This window comes from Cavia porcellus, unplaced genomic scaffold (genome assembly GCF_034190915.1).
Source record: "Cavia porcellus strain 051 isolate PalLab524CR breed Dunkin Hartley unplaced genomic scaffold, mCavPor4.1 scaffold_13, whole genome shotgun sequence".
Classification (NCBI taxonomy): Eukaryota; Metazoa; Chordata; class Mammalia; order Rodentia; family Caviidae; genus Cavia; species Cavia porcellus.
The window spans coordinates 48,742,351-48,760,469 of record NW_026947496.1 but is presented as its reverse complement, the minus strand read 5'-3'; the positions used below and the strand labels follow the sequence as shown (position 1 = coordinate 48,760,469).

General features: G+C 34.1%; 1 protein-coding gene across 1 annotated transcript; it reads right to left on the bottom strand.

The window, feature by feature from the left end:
- Positions 1–8,548: 8,548 nt before the first annotated feature.
- On the bottom strand, positions 8,549–9,550 carry LOC134478421 (vomeronasal type-1 receptor 48-like). Its single transcript, XM_063259708.1, has one exon. It carries the CDS (start codon positions 9,548–9,550, stop codon positions 8,549–8,551), a length of 1,002 nt encoding a protein of 333 aa, XP_063115778.1.
- Between the last annotated feature and the right edge of the window lie 8,569 nt (positions 9,551–18,119).

Here is an 18,119-nt window from a genome sequence, read left to right as displayed (position 1 = left end):
GGCAGGAGGGTCACTATGAGTTTGAGAACAGCCAGGGCTACAAAGTGAGTTTAAGGCCAGCTTGAACTGCATAATGAGACCCTGACTCATAAAAAGAAGAAGAAGAGGAAGAAGAAGAAGAAGAAGAAGAAGAAGAAGAAGAAGAAGAAGAAGAAGAAGAAGAAGAAGAAGAAGAAGAAGGAGAAGAAGAAGAAGAAGAAGAAGAAGAAGAAGAAGAAGAAGAAGAAGAAGAAGAAGAAGAAGAAGAAGAAAATGTGAAATTATAGGTGTGTGTTTGTTTTTATTAGACTTTGAAACTGAATGTGAAAATTTTTCAGTAAAAAGGTAAGAAGTCAATAAAAGGTTTAAAAAACAATAAAAATGTCATTCCAGAGGGCTGAGGATTTAGCTCAGTGGCATAAGTGCCTGTCTTGCAAGCAGGCAGTCGTGAGTTCAATCCCCGGTACCGATAAAAAGGAAAAAGACACACAAAAAAATGTCATTCCAGTTTTAGGAGTACATGGGCACCATGAGAAGTCTTTTCACATATTTTTGGTTTAAAACAAGCTCAAGATTGTAATGGAAGTAATGTATATAAAACATGAGTTAAGAATTTCAAAATTTACTTTTGAGTAATAAAAGTGGTAGGATTTGTACATATTTTTGACCTTAGAATAAGGAGGCCTTACTGCTGGATAGACATGAGGGTTAAGGGACTGAGGACATTTCCTGAATTTTTAGTTTGTGCAACCTATGGGATTAAAGACACTATATTATTCACTTTACCATTGTTGGAACAAAACACCAAACTCATAATTTAAAGGAAGTAAAGTTTAATTTGGCTCACTATTTTCAAGGGATTTAGTCTGTGACTTGCTGGCTCCAAAACTGAAGCAGCATGATCAACAGCTCTGGCAGAGGAAAGCTGCTTTTCTCATAGCAGCTCCTTAGGTTGGGGCGGAGGGATGCTAGGGATGGAGATATATCCTCTAAAGGATGCCCCAGGCACACACCTATTCCAGTCAGACCCTAATTCCTAACTGCACTCCTTAATGGATCAGCCCACTGGTGAATACAGTGCCTGCACGATCCAATCATATTTAAAGAGCCTCATCTTTGAACATATGAGACTTTTGAGGAGTAATCTACATATAAGCCATCACCATCTGTCTGCTGGACAAATGTGAGTCACAAAATATTTAAACTTTCTTGAGGTGACTCTGGTTTTGAATTGGTAAATACTTTAGTATGTATCCAAGTGGAAAGATCTGCATCTTGAGGAAAGGATAGGGAAGTAGATGCCCATTTAGGACGCAAGATCATCAGTTGTGGAGCAGAGGGAGAGACAGAGAGAGAGAGAGAGAAGAGAGAGAGAGAGAGAGAGAGAGCATGGAGAGAGCCTTTCTTTGAGCCTGTGTCATACTAGTATTTAGAAATGCACTTAGGAAGAAGTGCATGAAGGAGCCAGAGCAGTTGGGGAAATGAAAAGGTGCAGAAATGGTATGTATTTTCGAGAAAAGATGATTTCTTTGAGCCTTTTGTGTTGAAGACCACTCAGAAAGTGAGCAAGAGCCTAATCAAGAAATGATTATTGAATGTGTCACAATGGAGTTTACTGAAGCTCTTCGTGGAACCAGTGTCTTTGGAGGGTAGGAAAAAAAAGACAATCAAATGAGTTATGGGATACTAGGAAGAAAAAATGTAAAGACAGCAACTTTATATTATTTTTCTGATTAAGGATAATGAGAGGAAACTCAGCCAGAGAATTAACAATAGTAGTCTCTACAATGTGGGAATGTTTGTACTGCCTGTATGTATTTTTCTCATTTCTAGCCACATAAATCTATTTCTCTTGTTATAGCCAACTACTAATTACAAATTGTGTTAAAGCATAGAATTACTAAGTCTTTTAGATTGCTGAGGGATGCTGTTTGTGTTGATGCTGGATATTTGGGGAGAAAGTTCACACCCCTAATTTAGGTGTCATTTCCTACCTCTACCAAACATTATATTCAGCCACAGGTGAAAGATTATCACTATGGAAGTTCTTTCCATCATACCTACATTTTCCATCAAGGACTCCTGTGAACAATTCATTTCTCAGGTTCTTTTTTAAAAATACTTTCTGATTTGCTTGCTTTTTCCCCCCGTGGGTGATCATCATCTCAGAATTGAAACATGAATGTTTGCCACACTCACTGACTGTTTCTGACAAATGATCTTGGATAAATGGCCCACTGGCTGAAATATGAGTTAGGTGAAGTGAAAATAAAACAATGGAAAAGTTTTCTTAGGTAATTTAGGACGAACTGGACATATTATTGCCAGTTTTCTGAAACAATTCACTCCTATTCTGAGTTTCCAGTTGTGGCTGCTAGAACACAAAATTTCACCATGAAATGTGGACCTTTACTGTCAAAAGTAACATGCAGAAAGGGATAAAGGAACCAAGTTAAGTCAAGCTTGAAACCCCAGATATGCCTTTCTTACAAGATAAATAAATACTCTGGATTGTCAAAAATTTTTGGTTAATTGCTAGAACTCTGAAAGAGTAGATTTGCACCATTGTAACCAGTGTTCTTTTTGCTTTTGTGGACTAGATTTTCTCCAGAGTTCTTATTCTGCCTTCTATTAACCTTAACTATTTATTTTTTGTTCTTCTATTCTGAGAGATACTCCTTATGATTTCTGTCTATTCTGGATAAACTGCCTCTTTCATTTTGTTCTCCTCCTTCTTAATTTTAATGCAGTGTCTTTATAAGGAAAAACTGCATTTGAAATCACACAAATGCTACCTTCTCTAAATGGTTCATTTGTGCCCCAATTGCCTTATGACAGGTACTTGTTCACTTAGGGAAGTGGTCATGTACCCTTTAGACATATCTCATACTGGGAGATCAGCCACAATATAGGTATCAAATGCACAACCACAACTTCTGAACAGTTATTCCTTTGTTGTTTATATGAATATTCACACAAAAATGATTTTTCAATAATTTATTGAGTAATCAGAGGAATACTTAGCCTCAGCTCCGTTCATCTTCACTAAAACCTTGACTGCATAAAAAGGAAATGAGGATAGAAAAATCAGGAAACAGCTTTACTAGAACCACCAGTGTCTCCAGAGATCCACACCATGTTGGAACTTAGGATGCTGGGAAACCAAGCAAGCAGCTTCCCTCCCTGGTAAGCAGCTGTTGTATGGCAGGCTGTGGCCCCTCCAAGGGGAGAACCACCAGCGTCTCCTGAGATCCACACCATGTTGGAACTTAGGATGCTGGGAAACAAAACAACCAGCCTGCCTCCCTGCTAAGCAATAGTAAGCCTACTGGTGCACGAATGGAGAGTCAATCATCCCACTTCCCCTACCCGCTTTCTCGGGTCCCCCATCAGCAAATGGGAACCAGAATCTGAGCATCTCCTGGGAGGTTGACCATAGCTAATAAGGGGGATTTCCTTCTACCATCTCTTTGAAGGCAAATATTTTTATTACTGTTTTGCTTTATTCTGATTAATGGTACTTCTCTATTCAATATTCTGTTTTGGTAAGTTCTATAATGTTCTGTATTTCATTTTATTAAGATATACATGATTGAAAGAACAACTATTGTGAAAATAATAAGAAATACTGTGATACCTATTACTGTTCTCCCAGTAACCTGCTGTGAAGTTCTGTACCAATTTCACTACACTGTCTCAGTTGGCTTTATTCTGCCTTGTTCTGTTGTATTCTACTACCTTCAAAATAAAAATTAAAAAAAAGAAAACTAAGTATTACAAGAAAATTGTCTCCTACTATTTGAGTACATTTGAAAATTGTTTTGACACAGATCAGAGAAATTATGCAGTGGAAAATAGTAATGAAGGAAAATTTCCCCTAAACCCATGCAAAAGCAAGCTTGTTAGAAAGTAACCACTGAGACCAACTTTCTGTTACAACAAACTTCATATCAAGAAATTTGTAGAAGAATTATTCCTCTCAGTATGTAATAAATGCAGAAAGGTCCTCACTAAAGTTACCGCTTTGTTTTGTTGTAGAAAAATCGTCCTGAGTGAATTTGTATGAATTAACTCAAAGTGACAGGGCTTGGATGTAGCTCAGCGATAGCACTTGCCTGGTAAGTGCAAGGGTCTGAGTTTGATTCTGATATCAAAAAAAGAAAAAAGAAAGAAACCCCAGCAAACTGACCAATTACATTGACAGAAGTTAAAATTCTCAAGTCACTCAAAAATTGTGCAGATAAAACCTATAATACTATAAATATAATAAAGTTTTGATCAATGAATCACATTTTATTATATCCAAGATAAATCATACATAAGGAAAACACTTGCATTAGACACCCAGGTCTACTGTAACAAATCAACACAAATTAGGTGTCTTGAAACAATAGATATTTGTATTCTCACAAGTTAGAAGGCACCTTGTCCAAAGTTCAGATGTTTTGGAGCAGTGGAGTAGGTTGCAAAAGACTGAAGAAAATTCAGGATATAGATTGAGAGAAATAAGACTAAGATTTACCAACAGGCATTAAAAGATAAGTAAAGGGTTAATTTCAGCTTACTAGTGAGAGAAGGTCCACAAGATGTGGGTATTGTTTCAAAAGCACTACTTGGTTGGTTCACAGGGGGCCACGTACATGGCTTGGCAAATTCCACGGTGTGTGTGTGTGTGTGTGTGTGTGTGTGTGTGTGTGTGTGTGTATGTGTGTGCAGGAAGTACACAGCCACAGGACTGCAGGGTAAATCCCATAGGGCTGCATACTTAGTAAGAATAATACTTTGCAAAATCCATGCGGAACACATACCTGACAGTGTTACTTACCTGGTTTTTGGTAGCCTGTTAATATGAATCACTTGTTAGCAAAAGACTTTATAGATTAAGCTACATAGCAGTGACATCACTAAGGGTTTGTTTTGTTTTGTTTTTGCTTTTGTTTCTGGATTTTATGTAATTTTATGAACAAAATTCCAAGAAATGACTGACTTAGCACATAGAAACAAGGCAATTCTTACAGATAACAATAGTTTTCCTAGTGTTCTTTAGATACACTGATTCAGATTTTCTTGTGTCATGGTACTTAAAATGTCTCTTTGATTTGGCAAGAGTCTTGGTAATGTTAAAGGGGCATTTCAGGGACATGATGTCAAATCCCTAGTTTTTCTCAGGGATGATAACCTCTACCATCAGATGCCTAAATGTTCTTATCATCTTATCATGCCCATCTTTTAGTAATGACTCTCAGGCAGCTCATCAACATGTACATTGAAACCAAACCCTCTATAACAGTACAAAGAGCAAGAAATCATAAGGAGCCCTGTTTCAACAGTATGTAAATCAAACAACAGTATGTAAATCAAACACAACTTTATGTAGCAGGAGGCAAGTACACCAACTGTAAATAAGATCAACCTTAAGTTTCATTCTGCTAGTAATGTGGGTCTTAACTTGAGTAAAGCTAATGATACATTGTAAGAATTATCAAGAATGAATGCAGTATTTTGTTTCATGAGGCACAAGTACCTCATTATTTTTTATCTAGTGACCCTAGAGGGTCAAACACAATTCATTGCACTAAATGCTTAGCTATATTTAGATATTTTTGTATTAAGTGAAAGAATGATATAGTGTTTGATGTCTTCAAAAGAAACTAAATTAAATTAAAGTCCATATAGCAATCTGTGTTATGAGCAGTGTGTGTTGATCCAGTTTAATAGTTGGTTTTCTTGCATCAATGAAGTCAGTTGTATATTTCACAAGCAAATAGTACAGGAAGACCAGTGTAATTCATTGTGCATACTTAATTTATTTTTTTTTTGGATTATCATAATATACACAGGTTTGTATTGTCCTTGTGTTGTTAATGGGAATATCTTAAGCTCTGAATGTTTTAATGGTAGTTCTCTTAAGTTAAGTTTAAATGGATGCATGAGCATCTTATGATTTTGATCATCTTTTCTGATAATTTAATCAAGCATATATATATATATATGTATATATATATATGCCTTATATAAGACATATATATAGATATATGCCTTTTATAAGCTCTTGGTTTTAATTTTTGGTAAGGATGGTGCAAATAAACCCATCTCAATTTTGACAGCTCTAATGTTTTCTTTATATTCCCTATAGTCTTTTTTTGTTGTATTCTGGTTTGAACCCAGACATTTTGCACTAAGTTCCATCCTCAACACTTTTATTTTTTAATAAATGATAATTGCATGTTAAGATAAAAATTATTACACTGTTTTCCCAAATTGTTGTATCATTTTTCAGTCCCACTAATAGTCACTGATAATGCTATTCTAATGACAGAATAGTGGCCTCTAATTGTTCTTCTAATTTATTTTCTTAATGACTTGTGATGTTAAACTAAATCGTTTCATCTGAATAATTTTGAAGTGACTGTCTTTCACACATTTGTTAATTGTTTTCTACATTCTTGACATTTTAACACATATAATATCTGTCATGTCAGCTAGCTAAATATCCATATTTTGTTTATATAAGACTTGTCATTGGGAATTTTGATGAATGTAAAATTTAGAAAGTACACGTAACTTAATTTTTATCTAAATTGCCTGCTCTTGTCGCCCACTTTTTTTAAGTCACACTCCAAATAATTCTAATATCAAAATATAAACACTGAAATACTCAATGATAATATATAATTCATATTTAATTTTATAATGTTTCCCTGAGTTATTCATTTGAAAAATTGAATTACATAGTTCTATTACCTATGTAAGATATACCAGGTAGTATTTTCATTTGATTTTTTAAAAAGAGTAGTAAATGTACATACTTTTCATGGCAGTAATTCATAACTATAATAAGTAATTTAACTTGTCTTGTATAACATTTGAATTTTTTTATTTGGACCACAAACATAACATGCACCCAGGAAATATAATAATGGTGCTTCTTAAAGTAAAACTAAAACTCTTTCTTAAAGGCTGAGCAGCACACAATTGTAAACACCTGAGTCCATATTAAGTGCTTTTTTGGTCTTCTAAAAGATCAGGAATAAGACTTATACTTTTAGATATCAACCTTCAAATAATTATTTGGAAATTTTTATTGTATTTTTTAAACTTGAAAAATTACATTTTGACAGTTGAAAATGTGTCACTTGACTTTCAAATTTTAGGAACAATATTTTCCACAATTAATAACTGAAAACATTTTATTATGATAAAATAAACCCCAACCATTTGGAGCATTCTTGAGTGTAGAGTAGAGTGCCATTCATACTGTGTTACAACCATCATCATTGTATATCTCTAGCACTTTCTCTTTTTCCTGAACGGAAACTGTGTCCATCAAACAAGAACTCCCCAGTGTCCTCTTCGCTGACTGTCTGGAATATCATTCTATTTTCTATCTCTATCATTTGGACTACTTGTAAATTTATCTCTTATAAAAGGATTCTTCCAAATTTTTTCCTGTTGTGAATTACTTATTTCAATATTGTAGCTTCAGGGATCATCTATATAGTACTACATGCCAGAATGTTCTTTCATAGTTAAGGTTAAACAGTATTCCAGTGTGTTTCAGAGTTACATTTTGCTTATACATTCTTATGATTATAGACACTGGGTTGTTTCTAGGTTTGACACTTGCAAAACATGGTATTATGAACATGGGTATACTAAGGAATAGTTCCTTGTATGAAGTTATTTTGGTGTGTGTATTTTCTAATCATATGATTATATTTGTTAATACACAGTTACATTTCTAGTTTGACAAATTACAAATAAATAAGGCAATTAACATTAAAGAATGACCTAAGTTTTCTCATATTGGTAAATAATGTAGGTTAACTGAGGCCATGAAAATGAGACCCATCTCACAGGTTTCATTTTATTGATCCAGTGAAAAATATGAAACCCATGTTATATCTCAGAGAGGCATGTGGTCTAATTTTCTGTTATGTACTTGCCATACATAAGTATAACACAAAGAACTCCATGTGTTCATTTAAACCAAAGAGCATTACTTACATTCTGTGATTAGGTATATGTCTTAGCTACTTTTCTCTTGTTGCTGAGACAAAATACACAACACCCAAAATTAAAGGGTAAGAGATTTTTTTTTAGCTCAGTTGGTAGAGGTTTTAGTCCCTGATCATCTGGCTCCAAGACAGGGTTGCACATGGCAAGAGTACAACAGTTCATGGCAGCTGAAAATAGCAAGGCAATAAGGGAGGGAGGACAGAGAGAGAGAGAGAGAGAGAGAGAGAGAGAGAGAGAAAGAGAGAGAGAGAGAGAGAGAGAGAGAGAAAGCAACTTTCTTTCTCTAACATTTTCTCCAGTCTACCAGGATCAGGATGGTGCCAATACAATCAGTGGAATGATTCAGAAATCATCAACCCTTAATCCCAGCAGCCTTAGTCCCAGTACTGCACTACAAATCAATCGCACACTCTACATTCAGCCACCTTCAAAAAAGGTCTATGATTGCATGAGGTTTGGGGGGACATCCGAACACAAACCATAACAGTACACTGAAGCAAGTACATTTGTTTATTTTGAGGAAATTTACCCATCACTGATAACCACGTATTTATTTTCTTCCACACATGAGTCTCAAAATATTAATGATATGTTTTTCAGTAGTAATGAATACTAAAGGACTGACTGTGGCATAGCCATGGACCACAAAAATTTGAATACAATATATTACTGGATTATTATTCAACACAATTCTTGAGTGAGACATAATGTCCAAACTGGTCATAACTACAAAGAGACACATAAGCAGCAGAATGGTCCAAGTGGCCCTTTGTTCTGGGGATGCTTTTGGAGAAACTTTGTTCCTGTGAAGATGCTGGGACTGTTTCTTATGCCTGCACAAGAGAATCACTATGTATACACCTGAGAGGGACACAATTCCTATAAAGAACATATCTCTGATGGTCAATAATGTGAAAACTATGTGCCGGAGTAAATAGTTCATGGGTAAAAGAGAACAGGACTTACTGACATACAAAATATTTTCTGAAGTTAAATTGGTACTAGCAGCGATGGAGATAAAAAGGTGACTGCCAATGGATATATATAACAGCCAAAAGAAAAGAAGGGAACACAGGCTGTGACATGAGGATTGGTGTTTTAACTTTGCCAAACAAGAGCTTCTGGGGCTGAGCGTGATAGCCTGAAGGACACTCAGATGGCAGGTGATACACATAGAGAGCCCCCTCATCAACCTGTTCAAGTAGATAACTGATTTACATGTAATATCATTCCAAAACCCCCCTTGCGAGGTAAAAATGTCTCCAGTTATGAATCCTGTGGTTAGCATTGTCATTAGGTGGTTTAGGGCCAAGAGGCCAATGGGCAGGTCAGTGAGTCTGGGCCTGTGCCCTACAACAAACACAACGATGTGGAAGAGAAGAAGGATGGCATTGCCTGAGACCCCAATGATAAACAGAAAATAAAATGTGATTCGGATGTTAATATTATTGGACAATTCCTTGTTCACATTCATTTTACATGGAAAGATGCATACAATGAATGTCTGAAGAGAAAAGCAAAAATACTTTATTACAGGTAGAAACTCCTTCATCAATATCAGCTGACACTGATGTCATCACAAAAATGAGTACATTTTTCTTGGTGCATCCCTATTCCACTTAAAATCTCACTTCTCCCTCATAGCATCTGAAAGCCATTCAATTCTCTCTGTCTCAACATTTCCCGTCATGCCTAGATCATGCAAGTCATTGCAAGGCTTTCGTATTGACCCTCCCACAGGTTGGTCGTACCCAGAGTTGCTTTATTTCAGTGTTATATTTATTCTTGTTTCTTTGCCAATCCAAGTATTCTTAATATATGGACAGAACAAAGGTTGGTAAGTATTAACTCTGCAGTCAGACTTGTTGATTTTATAACTATGTTATTTTTTTTCACTCTGAGTCTGAAATTTAATCATCTGATATATACAATAAGACTACCTATATCTTGGATGTTTTATGCATGACTGGAACTTAAGTATATGTACCAAATGTGGAAGCATTCTGGCATATGATGATGTTTCCCAAAAGGTTCGCTATCAGCCTGCAGTTATTCATATATGTTACTGGGTAGATGTTTTGCAATTCCTTTAGTAATTGATGAGCTAGGTTCTTACCTGGAACAAAGAAATACAAAAATTCCCAGAATAGTACAAAATTTGAGTAATACTTCTCCAGATAACTCTGATGGAATTTTAGGACTTTTGTTTGAATTCTCCACAGTAATTATACATTTGACACATTTTTATTATCATGATAGTATAGCCTATGTCAGATGAGTTCATATATTAGCAAGAGTATAGTTCAATATTTTTCTATTCAGGAATTTCAAATAAAAGCAATAAATATAATCATGAACAAAAATGCATTATGTTTATTCTATTTTAAAATTTTAATTAAAAGATGAGTACCCAAAGTAATCCTGAAAGATAGATTATGTAGGACTCTGAGCTTTCATTTCTCCTTCACATAAGCAGTGACACTTCTCCAGATTTACTATTCTCAAGCCTAAAACCGATCCAAGAAAATTTTAAAAGTGATGCACTGGCTGGATAATTCTTCTGAAATATGCTTTATTACTTTAATTCAATTTTCACACATGAATTTTACTTAGTATTATAAAAATCTTTCCAGTCATATAATAAAAAAGTATTATAATCTGAAAGTCAAAGATGTAAGGCTTAATTATATTAAAGCTATTAAACCATGTGATTCTGTAATGTAAGATGCTAAGGGGAAGCAGCAATGTTAAAAATCAATAAAAATGTGATAGCATTTAAACATTCAAAGATGAGGAAAATAGTGCTTAAAACATTTGAAAAAATAGCTCTTCTGGAAAAACTTCTATACCGTTATGAGAACAGTTAAATTTCATGTGATTAAGTGACTGTATTCTGGACACTAATGCAATCTTTGTTAAGTAAGTATTTCTCTTCCTCATGAATTTTTGTATAAAATATGGGCTTGTTTTCCTTCTTAGCTTCAATGTATACAAGTCAATGAAGAGAGAAAAAGAAAAGGATATAAGTTCAATTTTAGCAAAGTAATGATCAGTAAAAGAATTTTTTATTTTAATACAGTCAAAATGTTTTGGTTTGTCTCCTAATAATATCAGAAGAAAACAGTAAATTATTAATCAACGTTCTACTTGTCTGCAACTTTTTGTAACACACATGATCACTAACCTGCAGCCCTAAATATTATTCTATGACTTTTGTGAACTTGTAACAGTAATGTCGGTTTTTGTGTATTTATTTCATATAGGATAAAACATACACTAATAAATTTTTAAATAATAACTATAAATAGGTATATTATCATTTAAGAACGAACACTGAAGAATTAGTCAAAAATTATTTTTTCCTGTTATTTCTGTAAAATACAAGTTTTGAGTTCATTTTGTTTAATTCAATTGCAATATGTGAGTCTTATAAACACACAGCAGTATAAACTGTCCAAGTCACATGTTTTGGTCATATCTATATCTGGGTACTGTACTATAAAATTTTCAGCATGACTTCAAATGGTGAAATTCTGCAAACCTAGGTGCTTTAGTAAAGTCAAGAGTATAAGATGCTATGAATGTGTAACAATACTAAGTAAATAACGGCTTCAGTAGATCATTAATTTTAAACTACAGGGAAACCTTATCTTCCTGAAAATAAGATTCCTTAGGAGAAACAGAAAAAAATAGCTTCCTTTAGGCAGAATATACTTCAAGGAGAATGAGAAGATTTCATATAATCATACGCACTAACCTACCTTCCTCAAAGCTGTGCCTGGAGACATCACAGAAAATATTCCTCTAATCATCCTACTAACTATTGTCTCATATTCAGCTATATAAAACATACAAACAAATGCATATAGTTTAAATTATTTACATATTACATAGTAAGTTCCACAAAGAAAGTTATATAGGTCTTTCTGGGCTAATGGATCTTTTAAACAGGTAGTATTCTGGTGAATATAAATGCCTCATAAAAATAAGTTCAAGAAAAAGAAAAAAAAAGTAAGTTCAAGGAGATCCTGTAGCATGACTTTTACTATCCATGTCTCATCATGCTCAACACTATCATCTAGGACACTGATAGCAAACCTATAGCATATGTGTCAAAGTGGGCTGTTATTATCATTGAAAGCTCTGAAAAGATCACCATCATTGGCCTGAGAGAGCAGGAGACAAAACAGATGTTCTTTACTTGGCAGAAATATGGCTTTTAGGAGTGAGTATGCTGAGATGGGACTTGGATGGACTAACCTAGCAAACTGGAAAAGGCCTCCTTCAGGGGCGCTTGACTTTTTGTACATAAGGAGTGAAATATAACATGATGTCTGAAGTAAGTCCCATGCAGAGGGGCCATGTTGAAGGAAAGAGGAAGAGCTAAGTGGGAAATGAGAAGGCAAACAAACACATGGAGCATAAATTCTCAAGGAGAAATCTAAATACTCACTTATTAGAGGTGATAGTGGAGGCTGGCGTCTTTTCAAGGAAAAGATAACAGTCAAGAATTTTTATTATGTGGAGTAAGGAAACAATTACATTGAACTCTGTATCATCCTGTATTTCACCTAATGAGGCACAATCTTGTGACACAGATTATTACCAAATTGGCTTCCTAACTATGAACTAATGTTCAGGCCAGTGCTCAGGATCTTGTGGTTTGGATGAATGTGGAGAGTGGAGAGGAAGGAAAAAAATGCCTATGTAGAGCCCACTTTTATGGGGTGCTTGTGGCCAGTGGGTGGACTCTTTTCAGGGTGAAGGATAAAAGGTTTAATTTGTTTTGTCTTGTGATCCACAAGGTAACTATTTCCATCACTTAGCACTGAACTGATGTAAAAAATAACTCAATTTATTTCCAGCTTTTGATGTAGAGTGCCGGACACTCTGGGGAATGAGAAGGATTGTGTGTCAGGCAAGTGGATTTGAAACTGATGGGAAAGTGTGAAGTACACTGTGTCCTGTAGTACAATTTTGAATGGAAAACTATGCAAAGCACTAGGGAGAAGTGGCCAATTTGTGAATGAAGTTGAAAATAGCACCATACTCATGCTGGGAGCTCCTTGCACGGTTGCTCCAAAATGTATGCTCTCCAGGACTATGAACAAGAAAAACCTGGAGAGTATTCGGTTAAGTGAAGTGAACCTCTATATCTGAGAAACATGGTAAAATTTTTTCTTTTTTCTGTTTAGTAAATTAAAAGGATGTAAGTTCAGCTCTTGTTTCACACCTGCAGCTATAATATTTACATCACCAATATTCAAAATAAATTATCAGGAAAGCATAGTGATCTTTTAAAATAAAGAGAGGAAGCCCAGAGGTGCTTCTGCTTAGATACTGAGTTGTCATTACTAGGAAACGTAAATGAACCTGCAGGAGAATCTGATATTCTGATTAACCCATCAATGAAATAAGTCAAGACTAATTCCTGACAAACATCTTGATTTGTTTCCCTCACCATATTCTTTGTAACTTAGTCCCAAGGAATGTAGTCAGGATAGTAATTGTCTGTTCATGTTAAATGCATTAAAAGACACAGTCTGAGTGTGAAGTACAAAAAAGGATATACTTTGTGAGTAGACTGAATTTTATTCACTGAAGCCAGGGAAAGATGCATTTCAGCTGCCCAAATACTTCTAAACAAAATGAGTTTCAAGAATATCTGTTAGTAAATGCATGGGAAGGTATATTTTAGAAGTAGTAACACGAAGAGAAAGTATTAATGAACACACATACTTTATCTGCCCAGATACTGACAATTGTACTCTTAGTTCTGTGAGAGCCTAAAATTGGGAAAGAAACATAATCTTATTATTAAAACTTTTAATAGCAAATAGCAGCTTTATCATCTCATTTCTCACATCAGATATGACCCACTTGGCAGAACACAGGATGAAAGTAAAAACCATTAGTTTACAATTGTGAAATTAAGTAAGAACAGAAAATAAGCTGGAAGAAAATTTGCCAGTAGGTGTTTTGTTACAATGTGAGGTTGCTCTCACTGAGATTAAATGTTTAAGTAGAATTTTATTTCATTCTAAATATTCTGTAACTGCTTTTTGAATTCTGAAAAACATAAAAGTAACTTACATCAATAGCAATTATATTTTCTGAAGGTGACAGAAAAAACATTAGTATATTGAATAACAGTATAAAGTTCAAAATTATCATTTCCCTTATTGTTAGGAATAAGAAGTGTATAAAATCTCTAGGAAACATTCTGTATGTATCCTGAATATTGATACAGCTAGTCAGTGAATTTCACTGAATTGAGATGAACAAATGCAAAGTTAAAATAAATTGATATTTCCTTACAAAAAATTGGCTCATTTTATGACTCAGAAATTAAACAACTGTATATGTAGAGAACGAAATTTATCAGTACACTATACACAAAATAATTTTCTTGACTGAATAGGACCATTAGAGCTGGAAGTTTCCTCTAAAGCAACAAAATACCTTCTCAATAGAGCCAATATTTTTCTCTCACAGGCTGCCTAAACCTCATCTGCTAATTGATTCTATATCTGTGGATATAGAGACACTTACCAGATGGACACGTTGTGGGAGGACTCACTATACCTGAGAAGAACCTGCACAATTTTACAGAAAGGATATTTAAATCCTTTCTGCAGGCCTGTATTTCTAGTGTCTGCATAAAAATGACAGGCTCTTTCTCAGAGGCCAGAAACAACAAGTCCCCAATGGAATATTTTCTGTATCTTAATTATACTTTATCTCTATGGGATAATAACAGACTGAGACTGCCATGCTCAAATCATTTCTCTTAAGTTTCTTGACATATTTTCGTGGAAGAAGTCCAAGTTCCAAACGGTACATACTTGACAGCTCAAACTAACATCTGTCAGTAAGGGTCTGTTATTACTGTAGACTACGCTCTGATGAAGAAATCTCTGAAGACAGTGCTTTTTTCTGTCTTTTAAGAAGCTATTTCTTCAAAGAAGAAAGAAAGAAAGAGAGAGAAAGAGAAAGAAAGAAAGAAAAGAAGGAAAAAGAAAAGGATAAAAGAAAAAAAGGAAACTGTTTCCTCAAACAGTGTGAAGGTAGTGGAACTCTCAGTATGTTCTGGCCAGCGAGATGTAAACGGGAGCCCGTGGGCCTTTACTTTTTGGTTTTCCATTTTCTTTATTCCCTAGCAGTTGTCTTGAGATGGATAGGAGAGTGGAAAACAGGAAATGAGATGACATGATCCAGCAGCCTCAGCACCCAGACTGTGTACACCTGGGCTTCTTTTCCAGGTTCAAAGAGAAACGTTCAACGTTTGCATACCATTTGCCACTAGAAGAAAAATAGGTGAACTGTATATTCTCACTATCTGACTTTCTATTGTCAGTCAGAAAATTTACTTTCAAAAGTCTCACTGATTTTCCATCCTATGTTGGTAAAAGTCAGGAAAGCTCAACAAAATTTCTTTCATTTAATGTGTGCGAGATTGTACATTTCTCTCCATTTTAAGAGGTATCATTAAAAAGATTTGCATCCAAAATGAAAACAGTAGACATAACTTTGTCTTGTGGCAATACATGAACGAAAGTGGAATCATTTATAAATTAAATGTAAATATTTTAAAGAGAAATATAAATAAATAGAAAAATAGAAATAAAAGTTTCATACTAGATTAATGGGACAGTAACATTAATTAATAGATTGCATATCTTTATCTTCATAGTAGTTACACAGAGTATAAGACATAGACATGAAATATTGTCCAAACAATATTAACACCAATCTTTCTTTCCAATGAAGGGATACTACCTATATTACTCTCTTAACTATATTGTAGGTATATATCATATATATATATATATATATATATATATGAATATATATGTATATACATTCTCTTTTCTTTTCCATAGTAAAAATCCTGAAACAGAATGCAGCAAATCAGCAAGAAGTTTATACATCATGATTATGAGGGTCATCACTTTTTTCATCATAATTATTAAAAGAATGAAAAAGAAACACAATTACTATCTCTAAGATTATAAATCTCATAAATAAGATGAAATGGATTAAATCTTGAAAAACATAAAGTACTAAAACTCAAACATGGAGCAAGAGATAGTGTGAATTATCCTACATCTACTAAATAAAAAATCAGTAAAAATGATACATAATAAAAGTAGATGATTAGTTCTGGGAGGTTTTACTGATGGAATATATTAAACATTTATGTAAAAAAGACATCAGCTTTTTACAATCTCTTCCAGAAAGAAACGGAAAAGTACTTTATATTTATTATTATTATTTTTTTGTCTTTTTGAGACAGGGTCTCACTATGCATCTCAGATTGGCTTTGAGCTCGCTTTGTAGCCCAGGCTGGTCTTGAACTTGCAATGACCTTCCTGCCTCAGCTTCCCAAGTGCTGGGATTATAGGCGTATGCCACCACATCTGGCAAGAAGGTACTTTATAACTAATTTTTTTAGGCAGAATTCTACAAGCAGAATTATTCTAATATAAAATAAGATTTTTAAAAATTATAAGAAATGAAAATTATAGAACAGTGATTCTACTGAATAAAAACACAACTCCTCAACAAAATATTGCAAATTGGATTTTAAAAATAATGGATTAAAAAGTCATTTTAGGACACAGACTTGCCCTATAGGAAATTCTTCACGATGCCTTACATCAAAAAATATGAAAAGAAGAAAACTAGTGTTATGAAGATAAACTGAAAATATAAAACTCACACAAAAGCAATAAAATAGCAATGAAATCTTGCCAATGCAGAAGACCACTAAACCACAAAAACACATAAGAGAAAGAAAGGAACAAACAATATGCCAAACAATAAGAAAAATATTAACAAATGACAGAAGTGAATCTTTACACATCAATAAAATCCATGAGTATAAATGGATTAATTTCCACTAATTAAAAGATTTAGACTGGTTGAGTAGATTAAAAAATAAGACCCAAGAATATTTTGCCTACAAGAAATTTATTTCATCTATAAAGATCATACAGGCTGCAAATAAAGGGAAAGAAAATGATTATCTATACAAATGGAAATCAAAATAGAAGTTACTATTTTCATATTCAATAAAATAGCCTTTCTCACAAAAAACTGCAAACTGATGAAAAGTCATCATCTAACGATCTCATGATCAATATACCTAAGTATCAGAGAAAAGCAAAGAAAAACCAAAATGAGATATCATCTCATCCCAGGAAGAGCAGCTATAATCAAAAAACAAAAAATAACATGTGCTTATGATAATATGGAGAAAGGGAACTCTGATGAACAGTTAAAAAGACATTACTAATTAAAAAAATTACAGAAAACTGTATGGAAATTCTGCAAAAAAACAAACAAACAAAAAAAAAAAAAACCAAAAGCCAAAAAACAAAAAACAAACAAACAAACAAAAAAAACCCACTGCCTGATGATCCAGATCTCAATCTTCACAAAGAAAATAAAATCAGCAAAAGATACTTTTTTGGAAAGGGAAATAATTATATTTATTCATTAAAATGGGAATTATGATTCACTCTAAGTACAACAGTACCAAGGTGATACTAATCTTCCACATGAGCATTTTCTTTTGATTCCTTTTTTTAACTCATAATTGTACTTTTAAATTTTTGAAAACATGACCAATCTAATTAAGATTTGTTCTGTATTAGTTCAACAGTGCAAGCAGTCACTACTAGTCTAGCACTTCATTCCCATGAAAACCTCAGTGTTGCAGTGTTGAAGAGTGATGGTTCCTGATAATCCAAAATCCCTGTCTCTAAAGACAAGCTTGAATGAAAACATTGCTGCATTTACTGGTGCTTCAGTCATCTTTAGGTCCTGCTGGGTCAGGATCCCCTTCCTACTGCAGTTTAGTCAGAGTTTGTTTCATTATTTCATTCTTTGCAAGCTGCTGACCAAATTCTTCATTCTTTGCAGGTTATTCATTAGAGGTCATGCTTGGTTCCTCAGTCAGTGCCCTTGTCTGTCAGAGCAAGCGTGTAAGAACCACAGACAGAATATCATAAGATCACAGTCAAAATCTTTCCTAATTAAACATCAGAAATGACAGCCCATCACTTTTACTCTATGCTGTTTAATTAAAGAAAGTCACTCAATTCAGCCCACACTCA

Coding starts and splice junctions, on each gene's coding strand:
- LOC134478421 (XM_063259708.1), bottom strand. CDS start 9,550: ATGAAGGAGTTTCTACCTGTAATAAAGTATTTTTGCTTTTCTCTTCAG.